This window comes from Notechis scutatus, chromosome 6 (genome assembly GCF_049901735.1).
Source record: "Notechis scutatus isolate UNSWTSFEM ecotype Mainland chromosome 6, rNotScu1.2, whole genome shotgun sequence".
NCBI lineage: Eukaryota > Metazoa > Chordata > Lepidosauria > Squamata > Elapidae > Notechis > Notechis scutatus.
In genome coordinates, this window is record NC_142014.1 from 46,604,362 (window position 1) to 46,626,742 (window position 22,381).

At 39.2% G+C, this 22,381-nt stretch overlaps 1 protein-coding gene across 4 annotated transcripts in view; it reads left to right on the forward strand.

Annotated features, from left to right (window-relative positions):
* Positions 1-22,381, forward strand: part of ELK3 (ETS transcription factor ELK3) — a 46,043-nt gene that overhangs the window by 18,639 nt on the left and 5,023 nt on the right. For all 4 annotated transcript variants that reach the window (XM_026694052.2, XM_026694069.2, XM_087968130.1 and 1 more), the window contains 3 exons: positions 6,401-6,609; positions 8,207-9,001; positions 20,550-20,672. In XM_026694052.2, coding sequence (XP_026549837.1) covers positions 6,403-6,609; positions 8,207-9,001; positions 20,550-20,672 — 1,125 coding nt within the window. In that variant the 5' untranslated portion in view covers positions 6,401-6,402. The remainder of the gene's footprint in view (positions 1-6,400; positions 6,610-8,206; positions 9,002-20,549; positions 20,673-22,381) is intronic.

Below are 22,381 nucleotides of genomic sequence, written 5' to 3' on the forward strand. Positions count from 1 at the left end.
AACATTAGTGCCAGGAAGACTTTAGAAAGAATAAAAATTGCATGTTTTTGCTTGTATCATTTGTTTCCATTGAATGGAAGAAAAAGTGATGAAATGAGAGCAGAACTCCTCATCTATTTGCTTTGATCTTCTCCCCAAAAGGGAACTTGTTCAAAAAGACCTAAATAAAATATCTGATGCAAAGGTAGAGTGGCAACTCAAGATAAATAAAAACATAGGAAATATTCAGCTATCACAAATGAATTTAAAACTGGAGGACCAGATCATTTACCTGTATGAGCCATAAAGAAGCTTATGGATGTATTCTTGGGGCCCCTCCAGTGACCTATGAGCAGTCATAGAAGATGAGCAGAGTGCTAACCAATCGGAGACAGGCAAATGTTCTTCCTATCAAAGACACTGGTCTAGGACATTATGAGAGCCCATGATTGAGTTTGAATGGTTTATTATGAATTGTTATGAGTCCCTGGCATGTTGTGTCTTTTTTGACTTGCTAATATTGTTTTTCAACCTATATAAGTTGCCCAGCATTAAATACCAACGAATAATTAATTAATTAAAGAAATAGAATTTGCAGATAACTAAACAATGAATAAAAGAGAACTCAGGTGGCTACAGAGTGATCAGATGGATGCTGATACCTGGCAAAACCTTAAAAGAAGTTATTAAGCACTCAGCTTGTGAATAATTGGAGAAAAAATGCATTGCTTAATTAAGGCCCACTGCGAAATATGAACCAGACCATATTACTATTATCAGTAGAACATGTATAATCAACAAGTATAAATCAATGGCTCAGTGTCAAGATGGGATAGCATGTGTCAGCTGGTGCTCCATTCAAAATCCAAGAAAGAAATACTTAGACTCCTTTAATCAGAGAAAAGATATCTTTTACTGGAAATCAAGTGGTAGCAACAAAAGAATTCTGAATCTGAGAAAATGGGTGCGTAAATCACATATACAAAGTAATGGCAACGTTCCCACCCCCAACAGTTCAATTGGCTCATCCAATTAAAAGTTGTGTATATCATCATGTGGGCATCTCCAGGTGGTGATGAGGCTTCTGTCCGTTGACCTTGACATAATTTGATAAAGGGTTGCAGCTGTGCATAACATAGGATAGAAACCTAAGCAAGAATGTACCCCCCCCACCCAGTTTATACAGTTCTGGTTTGTAACACCTCCAGCTCACTTCCCATAACCATTCCCCCCTCCTCCCCCCGTTACTTATGACAGCCGAAAGATGCAAAGCAAAGGGAGAAAATCTTGAAGGCTGACAGCATGGCATATGGGCATAATTGTAAGCCCTGAAGTTCAGAGGAGCATAATTTTAGGATCTGAACTTCAATACTTTTAATAAATCACATGGATAAAGGGTTAAAAGTATAATCTGCAAATGCATACATATAACAGGGATAGCAAATACCTTAGAAGACAATATTAAGATTTAGGAAGATCTGAGGAAATCCAAACAATTGGCACAAACCAGCAAGATGAACTTCAAGAAGAACAAAGAAAATGTCCTTAATTTAGGTAGGTTAGAAGCATGAAAATAGGAGAGACCATACTGGACATTTGTACATTTAAAAGAATTTGGTACTTCAGTTGAGCTGAACATGAGTGTCATTCAGCTACAAACATTATAAATGCAGTATTTGTTTGTTTGTTTATTTTATTCATGTACCATCTGACTCCCAGCAACTCTAGGCAGTTGCATCAACAGAAGAACAATGTCAGGATCAATATTCATTGATCTCAGGCATTTTGTGTCCATCTTACAAAAGACATTTACAAAGTTGGAGCATGACTGGATGATAATGGGTCAGGAAAGAAAATTTTAGGAGGAATCGTTTAGGGCCTTGGGTATGCTTGGCCTGGACACAAAGAGAAGACTGAGGAGAGATGTAAGAGCTGTCTCATAGTGTCTCAAAAAGATACATTATGTAGAATATTATACTAGACTTGATCAGAGTATAATCAGAAGAGAAGAAAAGGAACAGAGATTACAGGGGGAAGATTTCAACTGGGCATTGGAAGGAATTCCTAAAAACCGTTTAATAATGGAACTATCTAGCTTGTTTAGAGAAGTAGCAAACTTTGCTGGAACTACTTAAGCCAAGATTTTTGACCATATGTCAGGAATGCTAAAGTGGAGTCTTCATCAGGTGAAGATTTGGACTAATTGATTTTCACATCCTCACATTTTATGAAGCTATAATCTTTAAACCACCCGAGAAAATAGGGAAATGTCTGGAGGGACAAACTGTTTGCTAATGCTTTCTAATGATAGGACCTAACTTTATCAGGCTTTTAGAACTGGGTTCATGCAAAATGGAGATTATTACATTGTGTTTAATGACCTGCAACTTGATAGGTAAATACTAATGAATCAATTCAAGGTAAAAGGAATTTGATTGAAAGAAGTTTTTTGGGCTTTGTGTGTGTTAATATGATCTCTCAATTTGATAAATAACTTAGGTTTTGCAGAGTGCAAAATAGCAAGAATTACAAATTATTTTATTATAATTTTCCTGGGTTGAACTCCTATTCAGAACATTAATGATTTCATTGGAGTTACATTAGGTTTGGCCAGAAATATGCAGTTTACTTTTAATAGTTGCATTTTAATTTGTATATCATACTTTTAATACTTAGATTTTAATTGATATATAATTTGGTTCTCAAAAACAGTAATGTGAACAGCAATGCCTGGAGTGAATTTTACTAGTATTCAAGTCTGCCAATGCAAGCCTGAGCAGTTTATTATTTTTTAAAATATAACTTCCCCTCAAGTTATTGATGACCCTCCAAGAGTAATGACCCACAGTTTTGAGAAACCCCGGTCTAAATGAAGAAAAGTATAGTATTAAGACTGCAAAACCCAAAACCTTTTGCTATTACTTTTTAGTTTAAAAATGGAAATGAACATGTGAATGCACAAGCCTATAGCTTGTACTGAATGTTCTATTGTACTGTATTGAATGTACTGTTATATGCCATCCAGATGATGTCAATTCTTAGTGTCCAGATGGATAGATTTTTCTCTAGGAAAATCTGTTCCTCTAGGAAAATCTGTTAAATTGTTTTTTTTCAACTCCTCCCACGGTGCACTCACAGGTATTATAAAGGTAAAGGTTTCCCCTTTCCAGTCGTGTTTGACTCTGGGGGCCAGTGTTTATCTCTGTTTCTTAGCTGAGGGAGCCAGCATTGTCCGAAGACATTCCCATGGTCATGTGGCCATGACTCTATGCCTAAGGGCACGGAATGCTGTTATAGTTGAGGCCATTCACCTGCTGCTAGTCGTCATCTTTTTGTGTTTTCTTTCCCAGCAATATAGACTTCTCCAGAAAGCTAGGCTTCACATAATGGGTCCAGAATAGCTTGTGCTACACTGCAGTTTAGATAAAAGAAGATTTTGGGCTTCCCTCAGGGCATTCCTGCTATTTTTATCTTAGCACAGAAGTGGGGTTACCCCCAATCTCTGTAGAATTTACCTTGAATTATGAGAAATTAGAACACCTTTAAAATCCCTACTTAACCTCTATTGTTTTGCATTTTATGGATGGCAATAAATGGAACAAATTCCTGCCTCTGATCTCCAATTGATATTTCTTGCTCCCTGTAGGAGAATTTAGGTTTTTGGGGCAGTGAAAAAAATCAGAAATATGTTTTTTTGAAGAACTTGCCTATAAAAATGCTGAAAGTGGGAATTGATATTCTGGTACGTTCAGTATTTTCCTCAGTAAATTGCCTTGGAGAGTTAATAAAACATTTTTGATTGCTTGGTTGTTTGCCATAAATATGGATATGTGTTTTGCACACAGACACATACAGACAGGCACACATATATACATACATGTAATATATATACACAAGCAACTTAAAAATCTATCTGTGCTGCACTAAGGCCTGATACATTTGTAAATCATGTGAAGTGGTTCTTTGTGTAGTTTATCTAAGATCTTGCAGGAAAAAATGTGACATTTTTACTGCCTAAGAAGTACAAAAGAATGGATAGTATATAGAGACGGAAATTGTGTGCCATCTAGTGGCAGACATGTTCAATGAACTTTGTTTAAAAGAAGGGTCCTTGGTGCCCTCAGCTTGCTTGTTTGCGTTTCTTTACCCTAACCAGGTAACAGCATCAGTGCTAGTAAGAACCAGCAGCTAGTTTTTAGTTAGGGTAATGAAACATCTGCAAGAAAACAAGCATGTTCAGAGAGCACCATTTCAACCCTGAGCTACAAATATTCCCCTTTATTGGTTTGTTTAAAAACTCACACAATGAGTTGGATTCTGGGTGACATCAGGGACAAGTCTGTGCAGTCACCTTGGCACCAAGTGAAAACCAGTTTGCCAAGAGTATTTTTTAACTTTAAAGGTGAGTCTATAATTCTGAGATTTCCTAGTAGGTCCATATATTCAGCAAGTGTACTTTAGATCCAAACACTAACCAAACCTGACTCTGACATATTCAAAAACATGATAAGGATCGTTTTCAAAAATTTATAGTTTTAAAAAAACCACTAATAAGAAAGCAGCAAAAATAAAGAACCAAAATATAAAGTTAAATACACATAATTATATGACATTTGTAATTTTAAGATGATTACATATTAAAGATGATATTGAATAGATTTTAAAAATCTATTAAATATTTCTGTGCAAAAAGACATTTATATATTACTTTATCTATCTAACTATATATGAATAAAGTAATTATTAACTAGGGATTAATTAAGATTTTGCTGTTGCATTCATTTTTTTGGTCAGTTTTATTTTCCATACTTTTAAGTACCATCTCCAAACAAAATAAATAATTTTAAAAATTGCAAGGGTTAATATGCCTCCTTTGGATTATTATTTTTTATACATAATGAATTTTAATGTGTTACTGATGAAAGTGTAGTTTATTTAAATTGGAAATTATTCAGGACTAAATGAAAACACGTTTCAGGGTTTTTACTTTTGCACGAACACATTTTCTTAAATAACTTTTAATTTTTTTACATACTGAAGTATACTTGAGGGGTTCTCAAGGGAACTACTACAAATAGTAAAATATAAAGTCAGATACTGCAACTAATTACAACAGCTAAAAAGTCAAAGGAGGACAATGTTCACTGAAATAAAAATGGTTTCAGTTTGCTAAAAAGTATTAGGGGTCCAGGTCAGTCTCCACAGGGAAGCTGTTGGACATATTTAAGTTTTAGTGGAAGTGTTGTTGCTCAATCACACAATGCATCATAAACAAACTATAACAAGATGGATAATTCCATTTGCAGTCTGCCCATACTTTACGAATTTTAACTTCATTTTTCTATAGGAAGACATTAAGAGATAGGACGATGGCATACTCTGAAACAATGTGATATTGTTATCTGTCTGAAAGCACCTGGATTTATGGTGGTTGCCAAGAAGAATAGAGTCCCCTGTAACACTTTCATTTATAAACTAAAGCTTAAAACAATGGCTCTAGTTCATATGTGATAATAAGCAACTTTAAGTATGTTGTATATTGTGTACTATTTTATGTGAACTCATGTTCCCCAAATTGTAAAACATAGTTTTCTAGTGCCACTTGCATAATATTTGACCTTGGTTAAATAAACCATAGATGAATGGAATGTTTGAAGTAGTTATTGGGATTATTAGCAAGCAAACCACCCCTGGCCATTTCAGGCAGGTCAGCTTTATGACTAGTTGTGGCATTCTACAGACACGTGACTGCAATTTGTGATGTTTTTTGGATTCACTTAATGACTGCTTTATTTGTTTAACAACCATGACAGTGGTTTACCTACATCCACTGCAAAAAAGATCAGAAAATTACTTCTGATCACATGGGTGCCTTGATTTACAACCGTAACAACATATGATGAATAAGTTGCAATTATAGTTGTAAGTTGTAAGTCGAGGATTACTTGTATATACATACTTACATGTAGAATCCTACTTGTGTGTTGTATTTGAAACTAATGTGAGTTTAAGTGTAACTGAGTTTACACTTTCTAGAATTATCCCCTTTTAGTGAAAATCATCTGGCTAATGATAGTTGTCATGTGATAATACTAATAGTGGATGAGAACTGACATGGTTTTATCTTTTTTTCCTCATTTTCTTTTTTTAAACTGAGAAAATTGAATTACATTACAATACTGAATGCATTTTACAGTGGAATTAGTGGGAAAGCATGCTAGTGTTTTTTTTAATAGCTTACTATGATTTTCCTTTTCTGTTGTAATTTTCTTTCCAGTGTCAATCCAAACAACAAGATGAAGGACTTCTCAAAAACAGATCCTTCAAATTGTAGGCTAACGTTCAAGTGGCTTGCTCATTTCCGAGTGACGCAATATTCACATTCTCTTTATTCTCCTCTTTTTATTTTGGTTTATTGTAGGCATGGAGAGTGCAATCACACTGTGGCAATTCCTGTTGCAGTTGCTTCTTGATCAGAAGCATGAACACCTGATTTGTTGGACGTCCAATGATGGTGAATTTAAGTTACTTAAGGCAGAAGAAGTGGCTAAGCTGTGGGGACTCAGAAAAAACAAAACTAACATGAATTATGATAAACTGAGCAGGGCTCTGAGATACTATTATGACAAGGTATTTAAAAAAATATATTAATACACTATTTTGGGTTTCTTTGACCCAAAGGTTTGGATGCTTTCCTTTCAATGTACTTGCAGAAATACAGTATATTTTTCTAATTCTTTGCTGCATATTTCAGTGTTTATCCTGAAAACTTTAACATTATTTTTTTTGCAGAAGAACAACAAAAAAACCCTGTTCTAATGTAATTTACATGATTTTAATTTTTTTAAATTGTAAAACAAATGATTAATTTTAATGTTGGGATAGCACTATAGTAACACGATGTTAATAAGAAAACTTACACAGCTGCTTTGGAAGCAATTCCCAGCTGGCTCTGCACAATCTGCAAGCAAGGCCACTTGGCTGTGCCTAATGCCTGAATGCAGAGACAGCCAGGAGCACTTGGGAAGCAGCTGTGCGAACATGAAAAAGTGGCAGCTGCTTAAGAATTTGAAAAGGGGTACTTTGTATGCCCTTCTATGCTTTCTGAAGCACTTCTTTCAAAGGGTTTCACAGCCCTTTTATGATATGGGTATAGTTGTAAGAGATTCTGAAACATGGCTGTCAAACTCCCAACCCGCAGGCTGGATGTGTCACACGCTGGCCACGCCCACATCTGGTTTAGCAAAGGTGGAAAATGTCCCGATATGTCGTGTGTGACAATGCCGTGACATGAGTTTGACACTCCTGCTCTAAAACAAAAATTAGAATTATATAGGTAGTCCTCAACTTGCAACAGGTCATTTAATGACTGCTTAGAGTTACAGCAGCACTGAAAATAGTGACCTATGACAGTGTTTTACACTTATGACCATTGCAGCATCCCCATGGTCACATGACCAAAGTACAGATACTTGGCAACTGGCCATAAGAATGATTGTTGCAATGTCCCCAGGTCATCTGATCACCTTTTGCAACATTCGGACAAGCAAAGTCAATGGGGAAGCCAGATTGACTTAATAACTGCAGAGATTCACTTAGCAACTATGGCAAGAAAGGTGATAAAATGAAACAGAACTGTTTTGCTTATCAACAGAAATTTAGGGCTCAATTGCAGTCATAAGTTGAGGACTATCTGTAGTACATGGTATTGTAATCCTGTAATGTCTTTTGTTTCTTTTAAGAGCATTTTAGGAGTAATTAAAATGGTGCCCATCCAATATATTACTGTTAGGCAAATTGATAAGGATGGACTATAAAATGACTACAATAAAAAAGTACAATAGTCCTGGATAGTAAGAAAATACAATGTTGCATGAGGCTTAAAAAGAAAGAACAGTATTTTAAGTATATTAAAAATTATGTTTGGAAGGGTAGAAAAGAAAGAGAGAATGACAAGAAAATACAGAATCCTGAATTTTCTGCAAAGAGCTGTTGTTAACAAAATTTCTCCTATCTTGCATTAAACCATTTTGGCCCTAAAGCCCAGTGCTGGTGATTGAATTAAGCTTTTTGAAGTCTGTGACAATGTCATTCTTCCAATATTTTTATCCAGAGGTGCCAGGATTGAGCTTGGAGCCTTTTCTTTAGTCAGTCACTTGTACTACTTTGAACTATTTTGTCAAGTCACTTACATATTTTTTCATACCTGCTTTAATATTTTGTACAGAACATTATCAAGAAGGTGATTGGTCAGAAGTTTGTGTACAAATTTGTTTCTTTCCCGGAAATCTTAAAGATGGATCCTCATGCTGTGGACATCAGCAGGGAAAGCCTTTTGCTGCAGGACAGCGACTGCAAGATACCTCTGGAGAGCAGAGAACAGCATAAGCATGGTCTCCCAGTCTTGAAAGGCACAAGCCGCAACGAATACATTCATTCAGGGCTGTACTCATCTTTCACCATCAATTCCTTACAAAATCAGCCAGAAACTCTCAAGCAAATTAAAACAGAAAAGCTGGAGGAGAAATTGGAAGAAGTCACACCTCTGGAAGAAGTCCGGACTGTTATTAGATTTGTGACAAACAAAACAGAGAAACAAGTCATGAGGCCTGTTGTGTCATTGCCATCTACATCTGAAGCAGCAAATACTTCTACATTTTTAACATCCTCTGTCTCTGCAAAAATATCATCCTTAATGTTGCCCAACACAACTAGCATATCCTCAGCTTCATCAACTTCCTCTCGATCACCATCTCTGTCACCTAACTCACCCCTTCCCTCAGAACACAGAAGCATCTATCTGGAGTCTACTTACCAGGATTCAGATTCTCTTGAGCCATTGAATCTTTCTTCAGGATCCAAAGTAAAATCTCCTTCTCTTCCTCCAAAGGCTAAGAAACCCAAAGGCTTAGAGATCTCTGCACCTCCAATGGTTCTTTCAAGTACTGACCTTGGCTCTATTGCCCTCAATAGCCCTGCGCTTCCCTCAGGATCCTTGACCCCTGCTTTCTTCACCGCACAGGTAAGACGGACGTCTTTGAATTCCTAGCTGTAATTTTAAAAATTTCCTATCACAATACATGCTTCATAGTTATTGTAAAACAATTTCAAGGCTTATTTAGGCAGAATTTAGAGAAATATATCATCGGGGATGATTAGATAGATAGATAGATAGATAGATAGATAGATAGATAGATTACCTCCTGTTAGAAGTGTTAAATGCTGAACAATCAGAGCCAATGGGAGGAAGTTCAGTTTAGCAAGGGAGGTGAATTCCAGGATTTTGGGAAGGGCAGAATTAAGTCTTCCTATCCCACCTGTAGATATGTGGTTTTTCTTACCTGGAGAAAACAGGTGACCTAGGAAATAAGCTGGCAGATAATATATAAGCCTTTGCAATTCCTGGTTAGTAGATGAGATATTCCCTATACTTGTGCTTACCAATAACATTTAACTATAGTTTTTATGAGTAAAAGCATTAGAAAATGGTATAAAAAGTCAGCAGCAGCAGCAAATATGTATTTGTAAAATTAATACCACAGGCACTACAGGAATTTCTTTGGGGAGAATGTTCAAAAGGGAAGCACTATTACAACCATGTTGTTGTGGCAGTGTTTTGGCAATATCCTGTTCCCCAGCCAAACAGAATAAAATTACTTCCCCAGCTTGGCAACTCCAAATATGTTCAACCATAGCGCTCAGGTAGCATGGCCAAAAGTAAGATTTGTGTTCTGTGTGTGAAAGATACCAGGTCAGTGAAACAGGAATAAATTAATCACAATTATGAGAAGGGTTTTAAAGACAGTAAAAACAAGAATCAAAATTAATCCAAATAATTATATATATATATATACCGTGTTTCTCACATAATAAGGCCGGGCCTTATTTTTTTGACCCCGAAAAAGCGGCTAGGGCGTCTTTTCGGGGGTGACTTAATTCTCCCCCTTGCGTCCTCGGGTGGGTGGGCGGGCGGCGACAGCTTGGATATTCGGGAGACCTTCAGGTTCGGGCCACCGTTGCTTTCCCTTCTCCTTGCTGCCGCGGCGTTTGGTGCAGCCACGTGCGGCCATCAGGGCTCCTCCTGCAACCGGAGCCCTGAGGAGACACTTGGCTTCAGGCGCTCCGTCTTACCTTTGCTTTGAAGGTAAAGCGAATTATTTTACGAAGCCTCCCTGCCCGAGAGGGCAGCCCAACCCACGTGGGGAGGCTAATTTCCCGGGCCTCTTCCGTTCCTCCCGACCTCCCTACGCTGCGCGCGCCTCTGGACGCGCCGCTCCCTTCAGCCCAGCGAGCTCTTCCACCTCAAAGAAAGGCCAGGCGGGCAGCTGCAGAGCAGCAGCAGCGGGTCTGAGCCGCTTGCAGCAGAAACAGCCACCACCCGTAGCCCGACGCGGGGAGAATGAGCAAGGTTAGCGCCCGCCAGCCCAGGTGAGATTTGGGAACGAGGGGCAGGAGGAGGCACGCACACACCCGCGGCTCACTTTCCCAGCTTTGCCCAGCCCTTCGCCGGACCCTCTGCTCATCCTGCCAGGGCCGCGCCAGAGCCGTAAGGGCTGGGCAAAGCTGGGAAAGTGAGCCACGGGTGTGTGCGTGCCTCCTCCTGCCCTCGTTCTCAAATCTCGCCCGGGCTGGCGGGCGCTAACCTCGCTGCATTCTCCCGCGTCGGGCTGGGTGGTGGCTGTTTCCGCTGCGGCGGCTCAGACCTGCTGCTGCTGCTCCTGCAGCCGCCCGCCTGGCCTTTCTTTGAGGTGGAAGAGCTCGCTGGCTGAAGGGAGTGGCGCGTCAGAGGCGCTGAGCGTAGGGAGGTCTGGGAGGAACGGAAGAGGCCCCGGGAAATTAGCCTCCCACGTGGCTGGGCTGCCCTCCGGGCAGGAGGCTTCGTAAAATAATCGCTTACCTCAAAGCAAAGGGAAGACGGAGCGCCTAATGAATGTCTCCTCAGGGCTCCGGTTGCAGGAAGGAGCCTCTGACTGGCCGCACGTGGCTGCGCCAAACGCCGCGGCAGCAAGGGAGAAAGGGCAAGGGAGAAGGGAGAAGCAACGGTGGAAGGTCTCCCGATATGAAGTGCCCCACCAACGCAGGCAGCACCATATCCGGGCATGCAACAAAAGTACTTACTAACGGCAAGCCCCCCGCTCTCCCCCATTTCGCATGTTTAATATGGGGCTTAATTTGGGGGAGGGGCTTAATTTGATTTTATGCCAATAAAACATGGTGGGGCTTCCTATTGGTGGAGGCCGTATTGTTGGAGAAACACGGTATATATATATATATATGGATCTTTGGTTATTCGGGTTTCTCCGCGTAAGATTCTCAGAGTGAATCATCTGAGAAGCACAGAGAAGAAGAATTCATCATCTTCATGCTCTGTCTTCGGCTCTGTGCTTGCTCTGAATACTCTGGCCAATACGCCGGAGAAAACCCATAACCAAAGATCCACATACAAATACCCCGAGAACCTCAGAAAAATATATATATATATATATATATATATATATATATATATATATATATATATATATATATATATATATATATACATACATACATACATACATACATACATACATACACACATCCATATATACATATATAAATATATAACATATATAACATATATAACATATATAACATATATAACATATATATATGTTTTCTCAAGTTTTGGCACATGTATGGCATTCAGCTTTGTTCGGTATTTCCACGTCATTATAGTTGTGTTTAAAGTTGTACTTTGCAGAATCTCATCTGCCATCATCAGGCTTCTGTATTGTGTTTGTCTGCTCGTCAATACAGAAGCCTGATGATGGCAGATGAGATTCTGCGCTACAACTTAAAAGCACAACTATAATGACGGGAAAATACCCGAACAAAGCTGAATGCCATACATGAAGTACCCGTGAAAACTTAAGAATGAAACGTTGCCTAGATACTTCCAATCTTACGCGGGAGAAAACCCGAATAACCAAAGATCCACATACAAATACCCGCGAGAACCTCAGAAAACAAATTATATATGTATGTATGTATGTATGTATGTATGTATGTATGTATATAGTTTAAGCATATGTGAAATGTGAACGCAAAACAAATATAAGGAAATATTAGATCAAAACCCAGCTGCATATGCCAAAGGATGTCTGATTGACTTTTCTTTAACCATGTATTACATATATGTATTCATAAAATATGACTTCTCATCTGCTTATTAAGCAGATTTTATGTCTTTCAGAGAGGGAGTATTAAGCTGCTTTAAATATACAGATTTAGAAAATTAATATTGCTACTTTCAATATTTGATTTTAGAAAGGGACTTTCCGTATGATGCATTCATTGCCATATACCTGTCTCTTAAATGACAAAATAAATATATCTAGAAATTGCTGAATTACTGCCTGTCTAATTCATTTGTTTACAGACCAGCAACAGCTCTGCAAGAGTTCAGATAGGATTGTCCAGAGATTCTGCATTGTCTGGAGATGTGCAGTTTTCTTTGAGGAGATTTGGTCATTATAAAAATGAACATTTTGGATGATAAGAAATCTGCTAAAGTTTCTTATTGGGGTTGCATACTTGAAAATTATTTGGAAGAACTGCTGCACACTTTGTATGAGCTCAGCATCTTTCTGCTCTTCATAAAAACAGCCCAGCCCATGGATTTTCATGAGCATGACAAAAGCTGTTGTTAGTGGCTTAGTTGGATGTATGATACTCTGTAATGGTAACGTGTTTTGAAGTGGGAGCCTTTAAAAATAGAGCAATATTTCTCAAATTGGAAACCTCCAGATGTGATGGGATTTAACTTTGCAGAATTCTTGGTATAAAGTAGTCATCAAGGACAAAAGAACCAATAGATGATATTCCATTTGCAAGCTGATATAGCCTAACTTGTCCAGAAGAAATAACTATCACCAGAGAGAAATATCTTTTATTTATTTAAACATGTATATGTTCTCTCTCTTTAACATCCCTAGATAGCATGTAAAAAGAAGTAAGACATTAAGTCGAGATATATAATGCTTAAAAAAAGTTTAAACAGACTGAAAGAGTATGTATGTTTTTAACACTCTCTAAGATCAGGGTCAAGTCCAGGGACAGTTGTAATGTGGGCTCTGTCATAGAGAAGCCAAAACTAATCATTCCATGTCAGGACCTACAAATGTATCTTCATAGCAAGATTTGTCTACAGCAGGGGTCCCCAAACTTGACAACTTTAAGACTTGTGGACTTCAACTCCCAGAATTCTCCAGCCAGAGAGTTGGGAGTTGAAGTCCACAAGTCTTAAAATTGCCAAGTTTGGAGACCTCTGGTCCAGGGTCGCCAACCTTTTGGACCTCAGGGACCACAACAGTCATAATTTTAAATCCCACGAACCAGAGACCCTGGGAAAATTTATTTTTAATTTATTTTTATTTATTTTGATTTGTCAATCGCTTACGAGATAATAGGTATAAGTATATACATAGTTATGAATACATGAAATGGGTACATACATGAAATGGGTACAAATGGGTACCAGAAAAATAAAAGAAACAATAGGACAGGGACGATAGGCTCATTGGTGCGCTTATGCATGCCCCCCCTACAGACCTCTTAGGAAAGGGGTAAGGTCAATAGTAAACAGTCTAAGGTTAAAGTTTTAAAGTCTGCAGGAAAATTCCCCACCCCGTTTTCCTAACAATTGATCATTCTTTATTTGGAATCGCAGGATACTGTTTCCAGCTCCGTTCTCAGGGGGAGAGAGAGAGAGAGAGAGAGACTTTTGGTTTCATGCAAGGAAAGCAGCAGAAGCAGCAGAAGTCTTTCTTTCTCTCCCCCAAACTCTGCCAGAAATGAGTCTTAGTGAGACTTGTCATGCCGGTGCAGCCTTTTGGAGCAGGATGCCTTGCAGGGGCCCAAAGACTCATTTCTGGTGGAGTTTGGGAGAGAGAAAGAAAGACTTTTGCTGCTTTCCTTGCGTGCAGCCCAAAGCAGAAGAAGAAAGAAGCGGAAAGAAGCAGCCCAGTGGCCAGGCCAGGCGCATGAGGTGAGGGGGCAAGTTTCCCCCCCTCTGCCCTTTCTCCCCTCTCCTCACTACCTCATGTTGTTTGCAATGCAAGCGATGCAAGCCTTGTGTTCCCGCGCAGCCTGGATTAATTGCTTTGGGGGGGCTGCTTTGGGGGTGACATTTCTCTGCAGACCACCAAAATTTTATCGTGGACCACCAGTGGTCCCCGGCCCACAGGTTGGCGACCACTGCTCTGGTCTACAGTGAATGTGTAAGAACAAGTTTTGTTTTTTTCTCTGGCCAGTTGGCAACTGGAATTCTTTGCTGATTAATAACCCTTTGTATTCTGCTGGCACTAGGCCTCTTGCAAGCAAAATACCAATTGACACATTTAGGTCAGACTGTTTTATTTAATCAGAAAATGGCTTGAAGATGTTCAGAGAACAAAAAAAGGCTGACCCCATAAGGGTAAAGAACTGCTTCTCCCTTTTGCATTGAGGATCAAATGAACTTTGCTCTGCTCTGCTCCTGTTTTTGCTCCTCTGACTGGGAACTGCCCTGGCAATGAAAAAAAATATGTGTTCTGCAAACTAAGCATTGGATTTCCCTTTTGTTTCCAGAAAGAAGTTGGTGATGGGTAATTGCAAGCCTTCTCTTCCTATATTGTCCTTTTACAAAGGGACGTTGTTCATTCAGTAGCAAAGCTAACCCTGGTGTTTTAAACAAACACTGCAATCTTGACAAGATATTTCCAGTCTGTTCTTATGCATATGGGCTCAATTATACTTCATGGAATTTAGCACAACATATAGTGCTAGTCATAGAAATTTAATTATGCAAATATCCAGAGAAAGACATTCTTGATATTTTTAAAAGATTAAGGCCCAGGCTACACAGAAAGTAAATGTAAAATGTCAGTACGCAAGCTGAAAATATGTAGATATATATGCATGGGAAGAATAATTCTGTAACCTAGTAGTTACTGACCTCATTGCCTGAAGATGTGATTTAGGATGTAGATTTAGCACCTATAAACAATATGGTTGACAGTGGTATTGATGAAGCTCTCAGTGATTTTAGGTAAAGGCACATGTTAGAATTCATTCTTTTCATTGTTCCAAAGCTCTGGCAACAATTTTGATTAAAAAAAAATGAAGATATAAACTAAAGTTGTATCCAATTTTAGTGGCTATGAGCCTCAATGGTTTCCTCAATTAGCCTTACTTAATTAAAAACCATTCTGAAATGCATTTATCAAAATCATGAATAAATAGGCCATTGCAAGAAACAGTGCGATTTTGGATTAAGGTGGATTGTTCTTTCTCTGCTTCTCCAATAATGTATTATTTGTTAATTGCAGTCAAGGGAATGAGAGGATAGGACAATCATGAAGATGCAGAGAAATGCTATATATCCGTGATGGCGAACCTATGGCACACGTGCCAGAAGTGGCATGCAGAGCCACTTCTGCTGGGATGCGAGAGGTGGCTCGGAAGAGCCCCATTGCGCATGTGCCGCCCACCTGACAGCTGATTGTCGAGTATATGGCGTGCATGTGCAGGAGTATGGGGGTGCGCGGGAGACACGCACGCATGCAGAGGCACACAGCATGTGGGGGTCATGCGCACATGTACAGGGGGCGTGTGGAGGACCCACACGCATTGTCTTCTGGGTGCTAACATGCAAACGCGCCTGCAATTTTTGGCACAGGAGCCCAAAATGGTTAGCCACCACTGCTATATATTATCAGGAAAAGAGATAGATGCATTAGGAGCAGAAATAAACAAAATTAGCCATAAGAAGATCTGCTTACTTTTAACGTAGCAAGATCTATGAAGCTTTAAAAAATATTGATCACTGAAGCCAACTCCCCAGCTGCGGTACTTAAGCTAAGTGTTATTCTTGCATCCCTTAACATGATACATATATGCACCAGTAACTGTTGGCATGACAATGTCTTCCTTATGTTGCCTTTGCCTCATTCTCCAGGTTGCACCTGAAATCACTTAAATCATGGTGCTTCCTCGGCGCGGGCCGTGGGCGTTGCGGCGCTGGTGGGTCCGGGGTGCAAAAGCGGCGCCTGGGGCTGGGGGCCCGGGCTCCGGCCTGGCGCTCGGTGAGCTCGAAAGCCCAAGCGCTTCCAAAAAGTGGCGGCGCCGCAGAGGGCTCCTTTGGGGGGCGGTACGGACCGGGGGGGGGGGGTGGGCCGCTTCTGTTCGGTTTTAAAGTAGCGCTTTCCCTGTTCATCCAACTCAAATTTTGCCATGGATACACTTTAGTATGCTTCGTTGATAGTGTAATTAGAGGTTGGGATCTGACCAGCTACAATTGACCATTTTAGGCTACTAAAGGCATACTGTACTTCCTTTCCTCCAAAAGAGACTGCTTTGCAAGATTATGCTTGCCTTGAACGTTGTTCCAACATGTAATGCTGCTCCTTATATTAATTAAAAACCATTATGAAATGCATTTATCAAAATGGTTTAGCACTCTTTGGAATGAGAATTATCTTCATACCTAAACAACTGGACTGTGCATTGTTACTAAAGCGTACATTGAAGTTTTTCCACTGCTTTTGCTGATTTGCACAATTGCACTTTTTACCAATTCTATTTGTTTGTTTTGGTTTCTGAGGGAGGAATGCATATCATTACTTTGTGTACTATGTGGGCTACTTTTTGGTGTGGACATTTGCTACGGGCACTTCCATTCCCTTTCAATTGAGGATAGATCCAGAGGTGGTATTTAGCAGGTTCTGACCAGTTTTGGAGAACTGGTAATAGAAATTTTGAGTAGTTCAGAGAATGGGCAAATACCACCTCCGACTGTCTCCACCCCTAACTATTCTCTGCCTCCCGAGTCCCAGCTGATTGGTTGGGTCTTCTTTTGTTGCCCTGCACAGGAGAACGGAGCTGGAAAGCAGGTTAGTGGGGTGGGGAGGGAATGGGATTTTGCAGTAACCTTCCCCCAGGAGTGGGGTGGGAATGGAGATTTTACAGTATTCTTCCCATGCCATACCCACCAAGCCATGCCATGCCCACAGAAGCAGTAGTAAAAAATTTTGAATCCCACCACTGGATAGATCTCATTCATTTCTGACAATCTTTCACCATGTATTCCTATCAGACAGATTTTCTACTGAAGTGTAATCCTTTTGGACTGCTAAACACAGGTGACACTTATGGAACTCTTCTGTGCTTTCAGTTGGTTTGTTCAACAAATTGATGGGTGGTTAAGCAAATTATGTCTGATTTGTCTCATCCGGGAGAGTGACTGGTAGTTGTTTTCCTACTGGCAAGCAGCACATGGTAAAAAGAAAAATAAAGCGTGTGTGTGGCCATTCATAATTCTGCAGTCACTTTCCTTAACTTAACTCTAATATTAAAATTGTAAAGATAGCACAAGTTACCAGCCTTATTTCAGTAGAATAGGACTTGGATACATGAGGACAGCATATTTTTGAAACAGTACAAGATTGAAAAGCGCTTTATTGCAGTCATCCGGCTTTTCCCTTAGATCAGGGGTCTCCAACATTGGCCACTTTAAGCCTGGAGGACTTCAACTCCCAGAATTCCCCAGCCAGCAAAGCTGGCTGGGGAATTCTGGGAGTTGAAGTCCTCCAGGCTTAAAGTGGCCAATGTTGGAGACCCCTGCCTTAGATGCTTCTTTTTCGAACTCTAGGTAGTAATGTGGGCCCTGCCCTATAGTTATTTCCAGTGAATGAGAGGAAGTGAATGAATGTAAGAATGAATAATATCCACTGGAACATGACCAATATGCAGCATCTGCATGCATACACAGTCATCAGAACTCAAGTGCTGACTTTGACACACGCAAAAATATACCAGACTCCAGCTTCATTTGTTGTTTTCTGACATAGGAAGAGTTCTTTGACAATCTTAAGTACATTGCAGTTGCTGACTGATATTTATCCACTTAGAAGTCATCAAAAATAGGATGCCTGTGCCATTTTCTTTTCCCCCTTCTGTTAAGGTATATTTAACCAACATATCTTAACAAAACATAAGAAAGAAAACAGCACAATCCTATTTTTGATCATTTCTTCCTGGATAAATATTAGTCAGCAAGTGTACCACATGAGGGCAGTTTCAGAACACTCCATACAAAACTGATGTAAAGTCATTTCAGAGGTTCTGCATCATGCCAAATATAACTTAGGGCTTATAATTCTGCAAGGAAGAAAGACATTGATATCAAAGGCATGCAGAAAACTGAAGGATCACTGCAAAAGTCAAGAAAAGTTTTTTAAAAATGTAAGTGCCTCCAGATACATCAGTTTTCAACATAATCTGCTTATCAAAAATATCAGGACAAGTCTCAAGACAGGCAGTCTTTACAATACCTCCAGTGCTATTTATCATTTTTATTTTTCCAGAACCTCAAAATATATAGAAATACAAGTTTACAACTTTTACTGTTTACGTACTGGATTAAAAACTCATATTTAATTATATGAGTCAACTCAAATTCTATATGGTCAACTCAAATTTTACAGTTAAGGATAATATTCCATAAGCATCAAGGCGAGGTAACTCATTCCGCACGAAGGATCCAAGTGCTACAGATCCCATCCAGCTCATCGAAGCATGGTGAATCTCAACTTGGTAGTCTTCCTGCACTTCCTGATACTTCTGTTGATATGATTTCCTCAACCAATTCACATAGGAACCAAATCTTGTTCTGATAACCATTTTATATTTTTTGAAACCTTGAGAACTATCCCTTGAAATGGCTGCTAATTTTATATAGGTAGTTTTCTAATTTTGCCAAGTATTAATAATACATAAACTGAATTCTCCTGGAAAATGTGAAAAGTTAAAAGAATACTGTAGCAACCCCTCTTTCAGGACTAACCCCTTTATTAATTAGACTGGAGTTCTGATATTCAGTATGGGCCTTTGTTTGGCTTAAAGGCTCTTCAAGTGTGCTATGTACAACATAGGGAGTTAGACATTTTGCCGATTAGCCACTTCAGAACTAAGTTCTGACAATGCTAAAAGGTGCAGTAGAAGAGTTTAACACTGAGCAATGATCAGTTCACTCTAAAAAAGTACTGGTACAAAAAAAGGAACATGGTTATTTTAGGTACAAAAGCCTGAGAGTTTACAGTTCTTGTAAAAATAAATGACCTGACAGTTGCTTTCAAAGGTGTGGGTTGTTTGCAAGAGAAATCTCAGCTTTTTTGTGAGTCATTCTGTTGAAAATAGCAGTTAATGAGCAGAAGAGCCACACAAGCTGAGTTGGGACTGAAGCTCCAACCTCTAATTGTGTGAGATGAGCCATATTGAACTTAATAGGATATACTGTATTTTGGATAGGAGCTTGAGTTTCGAACTCCGAACTAATGGATGCATGTATTTGCTTGATTACATTCCAACTTTCGCCTGCCAGGTTCCAATAATAGAAACAAAAATAACTCAGAAGGACTGACTATTTGTTTACTTTCAAAGAATCACCATGTTGAATTTCTTACCTGGATTCTCTGCAAAACTCAAATATAAATTCGGGATGGAAGTCACTTTTGAGTTTACATAACATATGTCTGTACACTAGTTAACAAGTGGTCTATGGAGGAGTGAGGTAAAACCAGTATACTTGTGCATTCACCAAATTTGTGGCATTGTGTGAACATGTTGTCAAGGTTCCAAGTAATATGTCCTATTCAATAAGAACTCTGAGGCAAGCATCTTCCTCAAATAACATTTTATTGGAACATATCAAATTGGCATTTTCTTGGTGAAAAATTGGCTCTAGATTCCAACCGGTTTTACACCCAATTAAAAGTAAAACTTTACATTTCCCCCCAGTGACCCATCACATGGTCCAATCAGCATGTAGTCCAGTTGCTAGGTGACCTCAGTCTCCACCATTCAAATACCTGCACCAACGTCCTTGATTCCCAGGGGAAATAGTTTTATTTTGGCTACAACTCCCCATTTATCTCTATGCCCCACTTCCTGTCCCCTTCGCTCCAGGCTGTGTCAGCCCTGAAGCTGTGAGAAGAAGAAACTCTGTAGAGAAAAATTACAAAAGAAAATGGCCACAGTTCGGCCACCTTCAGTGTTGACATGTGTATAAAATCAAACGAGGAGAATAAACAAGCTGGGGATTTATTACGAACACAACCCAATGTATATTCCCAAGATTATTGATATACTCTGGCACAGGGAACTAAAGGGGAACAACGGGTAGCTGTTTTCAATATATATTATAGAAAAAATAACAGTTAAGTTTGGATGACTGCAACAATCTAGTGTGGGGTATAAAATAGCCTTGCTTTATGATCAAAAGAGTGCTGTTTTGAATCCAGCTATGCCTTCATCAATCATGTTCCAAGGAAACAACTAGCAAGTGTTCCATTAGAATTGATGCTGGGATACGGAAAAAAATAACAGTATATTAGAATATGACTCTACATATCCCATTCAAAATGTTCATTAGAAAATAGGATGTAAGCAACACTGAAGAAGCTATGATAAAAGTGAGAAAGTTAATGGCATACCAGCCTCCTTATAGTAATATTTATCAACAGATGACTAAGCTAGTATGTTTTGTCTTGTAGACTCCAAATGGGTTACTGTTGACCCCAAGTCCACTGCTTTCTAGTATTCACTTTTGGAGCAGCCTCAGTCCTATTGCTCCCTTGAGTCCTGCCAGACTGCAAGGACCAAACACCTTGTTCCAGGTAAGTTGGTGCATGTTGTCTCAGACCAATCTTTGCCATTGGGAACAAAACAGATATAGGAAATATATAACAGTTAAACCCTTTGCTCAAGAAACAAGAGCTTCAGCTTTAGGGTGAGACATATTATAAACTGTGATTATTCAATGCTTGGCAAACATATGTAACTTCTCTGAAGCCAGGAGACAAGGACATCAGTGCTGCAGTAAAAATGGCTCTGATCCAAAGTTGTTCATTATATTGCTGGTAAATGAATTAGGATCTAATCTGCTGATAGTATAGTGTACACATCAGAATACTTTCCTGATAAAACATCAGCTGCAATATTTCATTATAAATGAAATAAAGAAATGTTGACAATTTTTAGTACATAATGAAATCAATGAAAAAGACCACAAAGAATTTTGATGATTGCTTAGAAGGTTAATATGTCTTATCTGAAACCGCAATCTTTCAGTAACAGGCATTGAACATTGTATTAGAAAAGCTACTATCAGTCTCAAGGATTTGACAGCTATATGGGTGACAGCTATATGGGTCCAAGGCACGCTCTCTTAATCTCTTATCAAAGAAGAGAAAAGTGTCATTGTAAAACTGTATCTACACATGAATTTGCCCTTTTGGCTGTACTTGACTGACAAAAGGAAAACAGAAAATATAAGCAGCTTTGACTAATATTAATGGTTCCTAACAGTGATAGAGGGACTCTGGATCTGTTATAGCAAGCAAATGTCCCTGGCTGTTGAGAATGAGTCCATAGGGATTTAACTGACCTCGATTAAAATTAAATGTGGTTTACTCTGATGGGTCAATGTACCCATCAGAGTGTAAAGACCATAAAGACCATCCAGTCAATTACATGGTCTGAATAGGGGTAATAAGACACTTAATGGAGAGTAGTGCCATCTGCAGCAGTTGATCAAAAGGGTCCAGATGGTGCAATAGCAAGCTCATCCCCATGCATGCATACTGTGCAGATGTACATTCAAGAGGGGCACTTTAACTGCATTTCCACGACTGCCATCTTGATTTTTTTGACTGCCCCGTGCAGACAAGACTGATGAAAAGAGAGCAGTGACACTGTCCCAACTTGTGGCAACTGTGATTCTCTTAATACAGTTGCCCATGTGTTCAAAACTTCTTTTCTCATGTGATGCCAGTACCCATGAATTAATAGTTATTCTGGAGAGCTTTTGACTGAATTAACTATTGTGGCAACCAAGACCCTAAAAAAATTTCATTGGATTAAATAAATAAATAAATAAAAAAGTTGGTCATGGACTTCCTACAAGAATTGAGAAGAAGCTTTTATGGATTGAGATTAGCAGAAGTAGCCTATTTCTTTTATGGTGTTTTGTCTCTGTAGAGAGAGTTGCAGAGAAAGAAGCAGGGAGAAAATCAGGTCTCTCCTCTTTATAGTATTTTCCAAATGAAATACGATTAGAGGAGATTTTTAAGCCTCCCCCTCCCCCTTTCATACAATGCTTGAAGAATTTAAATAATAGTATCATCTACCCAGATAGTCTTATTTAGTGGGTAAGTGCTCTGAAATGTAAATTCAACCTGATGAAGGAGGAAAAGGAGATCCAAGTTTCCACCACCCTTAGAACTTGCTTTGTTCATTCTACCAGTAGTCCTTGACTTTCAACCACAATTGAGCCCAAACTTTCTGTGCTAAGTGAGACATTTGTTAAGTGAGTTTTGCTTCATTT